The 7,316-nt window shown below is 30.3% G+C and overlaps 1 protein-coding gene across 1 annotated transcript; it reads left to right on the forward strand.

The window, feature by feature from the left end:
• The first annotated feature begins 4,086 nt into the window (after positions 1–4,086).
• LOC132731618 (tumor necrosis factor ligand superfamily member 15-like) lies at positions 4,087–7,115 on the forward strand. The gene is made up of 3 exons (XM_060717829.1): positions 4,087–4,397; positions 5,929–6,094; positions 6,671–7,115. Exons 1-3 carry the CDS (start codon positions 4,200–4,202, stop codon positions 7,111–7,113), a joined length of 807 nt encoding a protein of 268 aa, XP_060573812.1. The 5' UTR covers positions 4,087–4,199; the 3' UTR covers positions 7,114–7,115.
• Positions 7,116–7,316: the final 201 nt, after the last annotated feature.

Raw genomic sequence — 7,316 nt, forward strand, 5'->3', positions numbered from 1 at the left:
ATAACTTAGATCAAAACCAATGCACTTTACATCATTAACATGATTTCAGCCTTATGGAAATTTTTACGACGCGGTCCGTTGCTATGCAAAATCGGCCGGAAGTATTATTTTCTCGCGCATGCTCAACCTGCGAAGGGCAAAAAGATCACCCCCACATAAAAATGTAGCAGAGATTCATGGACAGTTTTGAGTAAGTTTCATGTAAAAGGTAGAAAATCATATAAAACAGCTTAAACACAAAACATGCTTTAATAGCTTTGTGACCAAGATTGCCATAAAAAGGCATAGCAAAGACGATTGTTTAAGAATTCTTCCTTATCACTGACCTGACTTTTAGATAATTGTAAAAAATGTGTCAATATATGTATTAGCTATTAAAGAAGTTAGCTTAATATCATTGTTGTTGAAATAGTTCATATAAAATCTAAATAAATCTTATAACTTAAGTACGTAAAGTTATCCCAAAATCAGGTCTTTCGTTATTGCGTTTTTGCCTTGCGCATGCTTGAAATGCAACATCCGTTACTATGGGAAAATGGTATTGTAAAAGGGTATATAAAAATAGCCTTCTGGTGGTGACTCAATCTTCCAATGATATACCAGTGCAGACCAAGATCTGCTAAAGTCATCCATCTGCTCTTTGTCTACACTGTTCTCTATTTCAGCCATTACAAAGCTTCTACATTAATCAGCCGTTTTCGTCAACAGTAGTGTTTTATTGTTTATTTGAAAGGTCACAAACTAAAGCGGGGGAAAATAATCCAGCTTTCCTCCACCCCATAAACACTAATTACACACACACAAAAATAAAACAATAACAAGCTTGGCCTATACTTACTTTTTAAAACTGTGAACAAGCATTTAAAAGCTTATATACCATTGAACAAATGACAAATCTTGTTGACATTTAATTGACGATGCGTCGTGGTGATCAGCGGCATGCCTTTATCGCTTATAGTTTTCTATTAAGTTGCTTTTTTTAAATTCGAAAATGTAATTAATCAACCCAGCTATCTTCCTCATTATTATCACTTTGTTTCTTGGTTTTCTTTCCATTATCCCAGTATGCCTTTAATGCTTTTTTTTTAAAATGATGCTGTATATATTTTGATAAGACTATAAAAGACAATACTTATGACATTATATTCCATTAACTTTTACAAGAAAGGAAATCATTCGGTACATTTTAGCTTCATTTCTGGTTATAAATAGGAAGACATTTATATTTTAATATTGTCTCAAAAATTTATACGATATCCGATTTACTGATTCGAAAAAGAATTTTGCAAAATGTTCAATTTCGAGATTTTGTTCAGAAAAAAGGTACGAAAGAGGTAACGGTGCTACTTAGACATAATTGTTACAAGTTTCTTATATATATTCCAAAAGTTGAAATCTTTTTTTTCATTTTGGTTACATACGCACATAAGGCGCATTTTATCGTATTATTTAATAGTTAATAGTATTATATTCAATATATTCGTTATAGGGGAACACATGAAGATTTAGCTTTATTCAAACAAGAATAATAATAATAATAATAATAATCATAATAACAATGATAAGAAACAACAACACTCATAATAAAACATTAAAAGCAAGATCAGCAAGAAAGGGAGGCACAAATGCAATTGGAGAAATCTAAGGGAAATAAGGAGATACTTATATCATAGATATACATCTAAGGAACACAGGAATAAGACAATTTAAATTTCAACATCACGTAATTTGATCGATGTCACATTAATTTGTGTGATAAACATCCTTTTTAGATAAAAAAAAAATGACAAAATATTTAATTTTCATCTTCTTATTATTCATCCATAATATAAAAATTACATATATCTTCCAGTGATAGTAATATTGTATATTAACAATCTGTGAGTGTTTCATTAAAAAAAACCTTCTTTTTCATAATTTATTGATCGGCCAAAATGATGAATGATTATTTTGCAAAAGCCGTTGAGGAATAAAAAGAATTGCACTATTGTTATAACAAAAATGTCTCTTTCATGTAATTTGTGCGGTGTTTGAATATATTCATATCGAAATTTTGAATAGATCATTCCATATTTAAGTTTGTAATTATAAAGTGATTTCAGGGTCACTGAATATTTAAATAACGTATAGCTCGAATTTTGTATTTCTTTCATAATCCGTATAAATCAATATTGACATATAAGAGTGTCGACAATCCTCGTGTAAAGCATAAGATCTATCGCCACCCCATTTATCATTATAATAACTCAAAGGTAGAGTGTTAACTTCGTGAGTTAAATTACCCTGGTTCGAATCTAAGAAAAGCTTTTTTAATTTTATTGTATTTTTAGTTTAAGATATTTTTTAACTAACTGAAATTTAGTTCCTTCAATATCGTACACACAAGTTTGATAAGTATTTGAAAACACTATTTCTTAAACAGTTTGTTGCATTTAACAGTGTTAAACTTCAAATCAATGCACTCAGTAACTGAGATGCTAAAAGTACTGAAAAATAAGCTATGGAAGAAAATAGATGTACACAAAGTTGCCAAAATCATAACGGTATAACCGAATAATGAAACCATTATCGCGTTCGTCTTTAACATGTATGTATTCACAATAGCATTATAATTGTATAGGTGATTTGTTTCTGTTTTAAATTAACGATTTTGGGTCTTTTCCAAAGTATGTCAATAAACAGCGATTGTAATACCTGTAGGCGATCATTGGAATACCTGTAGAGCGTAACCTTTTATATTAATTGAGACATACTTGCTTATGTTTGAGGTCATTATATATCAGATTCTATTATATTAATCATTGTGCCATTTAACTTTACCCATTCTGTCAAGATACGTATTCACAAAGAATAACTTGATACTTACTTTAAATCTTTCGTAAATAACAAAGTTTTCTTCATTTCAAAGATAAGCTCGCTATTGTTTAGCAATATTGGCATTTGTAATATCCAATAACCTTATGAATAGTTTATATAAACCATGAATTGACATGCTTAGAAATAAAAGAACTTTTCGTCTAAGGCATTTATAAATAATTATATATTTTGATTTTTAGAAGAAATTACTTCAACATTGGTTTTCAAAAGCTCAAGCCTATTAATTGCTCAGTCTTTAACTAAATGCGCGTACAAATATTGCATTTTCGATTGCATCCCCTCTCATGATTACAAAACATATCTATACTATTAACGAAACCTAATCACAATTTCCATACATTTTCGTTTATCTCAAGTAATCTTATTCATAACGCTACTTGCTATTCAGTTAAGCTTTTTTTGAAAACCTTTTTTTTGCGCTATTTATAAACTGTTTGTCACTATGCAAATATTTTATTTTTTTACATTGAAATTTGAATTATATAGATGTTTTTTGTTGTGTTTTGTCTACTTTATTTTTGTGCATGACAAAACACTTTTTTTATAAAAATATCATGAAAAAAATCATAATTATGTTAATGTACAAGTGTACAAAAATGTTATGAAATATAAAAAACATATTGAAATAAACAAATGACTTATTTACCAGCTGCGTAGGACTAAAAAGTAGCTAAATTTTAAGAAAAATAGTTAGTCAATGGTTTGAACTCGGGCCATAATTATGCTTAGACATGCTATCATTTTATTTCTCAAAGAATATTTTTTTTTCAAATTTTACAAAAATACTTATTTGACATGGATAGATTAAATATCTTTTGTTTATTAGGACGGCCATTGTTGTAATTATATAGCAAATACGGATTTTGTATATAAGTCAAAATGTCACTGTATTTAGATTTTGCTACCTTAACGACACATAACTTCATGTATAGGACTGCTTTCCTTACTTGTTAATCTAAATTCATTAATCAAACATTTTAAGTACATGTTTGACTTTTTTTCTAAATCAATTTTAAATGAAGAAACAATGGGTAGTACGTAATAATTTACGGAAACTAACGAAAATCCTCCCGAAAATTAATTAGCCAATAAGCCAATAGATAAGAGTATCGTATTTATAAGGCGAAGGTTATACATTTATCTTTATGAGGTATGCAGCTAAAAATAAACGTCCGGGCTACTATCGAGCTTATAAATTAAAAGTCCCGGGCAAAATATTTCATTTAGGATAATGTTGTCTGTGCGGGCTGCATAAAAAGTAAAGGGATATACTTTAAACTGCGGCATTCCATATCTTTTTTTTCTTTAAAGAATAGTTAGACATGGGGCCAAGTTTTAAGATAATTACCCTTTGCATGTTGTGCCTTGTTTTGCTAGTCTTAATTATTGTTTTGGCACTTGTGTGGTCTATGCCGGACTTACCTCCAACTGTGTCAAATAATAAAATTTGTTTACCTGCTGAAAAGGGACGTTTAGTTTGCAATGATACACCACAGAGACTGCATGGTTACTTAAACAGGGTAAGTCGAGAGATGTTTAGGTACGTTTAGTTAAAGTTTAAAACGGTTGATATCAAATAAAAAACTGCTGCAATTGATTTTTTTTATCTTTTGAAGCTGCACAAAATAAGGTTCTGCGCATTAATTGCAGAGTTTGAAGCGTGCACGCAATGTCATTTTATATTTCCATTTTATTAAGTGTTGAATAAAAAAATGAAAGTATTGTAGTGTATGCACGTTATTTACATTAACTCTCATCAAGCAAACCAAGACGACACATTATCGATAAAAGCATTACAAATGTAATTTGACATAGAAACTATACAGATGTCTCATACTTGAATGTTGTCTCTCTTCTCTACCTTGAATATTTATCTTTCAAAAGAATATGAGAGAATTTGCATAAAAAGCAAAAACACGGTACAGGTGTTTGTAATTCGTCAGTGAATTTGGCCATGTTGACATCCTGTATCGAATCTACGGAAGCCAACATGTGCCACATTCGCGTTTACGGTTTTACCATATAGTCGTAAAATGCATCAATTAGTATGCATTAATTTTACATTTTTAAGCCAGAAAAATGTACATTAGATATTGTTTTAAGTTATCTATATTTGCAATTGCATCTGTATATGCATTGCAGATTAAAATTCAAAAGAAAACACGTTTAATAGCTCTGCTGGGGTATAGTCGTATAAGTAAAAAATGTCGTCTTGAATTACAAAACCTTAACATTTGTTCTAAATTTAGAACATTACCTTACAATACTTTATTGCACAACAATAAAGGTGTACAAATACTACCTGTTTGTTTTGTACGCTATCATAATTTGAATCTGACTTTATAGTTGAAAGTTTATAAACTGTTAAAATGTGTTAAACTAGTTGAATGGGTTTAATCCTTAACTTAAACCGATTTTAATGCTTCCGTGGGATCACACTTTTTCAGATTTTTAAATGAGTTTAACAAATCATTATTGACATGTAACATATACAATAATGATTTGTATCTATATATAGCTACCGAGTAGTATTGTTAGCAATTCGAGAAATGCAAACACATTTTTCAATACAATACAAGAAAGACATTTGCGACAAGAAATGATTCATTAACATTTAAAATGTTGTTAGTAACATACACAAACATGATTTATATCTATACATTATGTTTTAAGTTATTTACATTTACAATAATATAATGGCACATTAATTTTCAAATCAAATAAAAGCGTTGAACAATATACAAAATGACAAAACACATTTCCCTACACCTTTTAAATGCATTTTAAATCTTCATGCTTTGTATTTTCAAACTTTATTGTCTGTATTGAAATTCCATGGATTATGCAAAAGATGACTTCTCATTTCCATACGTACTAGGAAGCGTTAAATATTGATGATTCTTCAGTGTTCAAAAGAAAGGGAAATGCATCGCTTTAAAGAAAGAATATGAGTAATAAGCTTTGTAGCAGGAATTCTTAAAATTCTTTTGCTTGATTTGAAGATTTGAATTGCTATCTAAAATGTGTATTCAACATACTTGCATATTACAGATAATTACAGTCAGTTATGACCAAGTTAGAAAAAAGGAAGAAGAGCAGCAACAAAGATTCTTGAAAGAAAACCAAGGTCATCTAATGGCAATTTATGATAGGTACTTTTGGGAAATGAAACCGTCTGCTAAGGTTACCGGAAAAGAACAGCCTGTAAATACAAAAAGTATGTATCTAATAGAATATAATGACATCAGTATGATCGATTTTCTTCATATGAGGGAGTATTGTTATTCGGACCCTTTTATCGGAAGTACCTTGTGATAAAACGCTTGAAATACGATCAATATACTATTGAATTAAATTTTCAATATTGATCAATTTGGCTAATAAGAAATTGTGGCATTGAATAGGTTTTTCAAAAACCTTACCATAAATATCCTTCATAGCTAGTATCCCTATGCATTTACTTCAGCAAAAAAAGGTATTACCTTGATTTATGAGATATCCCTTATAAATTGCATAACTTATTCGTTTTTTATACGTCGTATAAAAACCTCTTTGTGGATTTTGTAAAACGCATATTGAATCAAGGGACGCAACGTTATTTAAAACAGTGTATATTTTGTTTGTTTAACACAAAGATAAACATATGCATATCTTGACTTTTCCCCCTACACAACGATTTGAAATTATTATAGCTTTTAATGGATTCGTTTCATATAAGAAAAACAAATTCATATCTTGTTTGATGAACGCAAATATAACCAAAATACATAGCAGAACTTACGAACAATTTCAGATAAGAAAGTCGAAGAGATGACGCCGATCCGAGTATGGCGACACGGAAGAGAACTTTTCGACACTAGCGGTTTCTTACGGTACGGGGTACGGTACAGAAATGGCCGTTTGGTTGTTCCCGTATCCGGGACTTATTTCATTTATTCATATGTTGATCTGTTCGAAGAATTTAATGACATTCCTGGAAAACCGAACATTAAAAACGCGACCAAACCTATTAAACATGCATTGTACAAATTCAATATCTTAGACGAAGCTGAAACCGAAATTGTTACGAATATACAGCCCCACGTTGTATCACGAAATAGGTATTACAATTCATACAGTAGCTTTGTATCTTCTCTTGTCAGTCTTAAAGCTGGGGATGAGATTTCTGTGAAGATTTCAGATATTTCATACATAAGATACACGAGGAACAACTACTTTGGCTTAAACCTTATTTAGATGTTTCACTTCTTTGGTTTAAACCAAATTGTGACATATCTTTTCTTTGGCTTAAACCTTGTTTATACCTCCCCTATATGGAGCGCGTCCTCGTCGCGGTGGAGGGGCAACAGCAATAACAAATTATAAGAAATCTCATCTTAACAACCGTAAGTCTGACTTGATTAATTCAAACTTAACTGAATTTACAGAATTGCAAAGTC

Source organism: Ruditapes philippinarum, unplaced genomic scaffold, assembly GCF_026571515.1.
Source record: "Ruditapes philippinarum isolate M1 unplaced genomic scaffold, ASM2657151v2 ctg8066_1_1_1_1, whole genome shotgun sequence".
Classification (NCBI taxonomy): domain Eukaryota; kingdom Metazoa; phylum Mollusca; class Bivalvia; order Venerida; family Veneridae; genus Ruditapes; species Ruditapes philippinarum.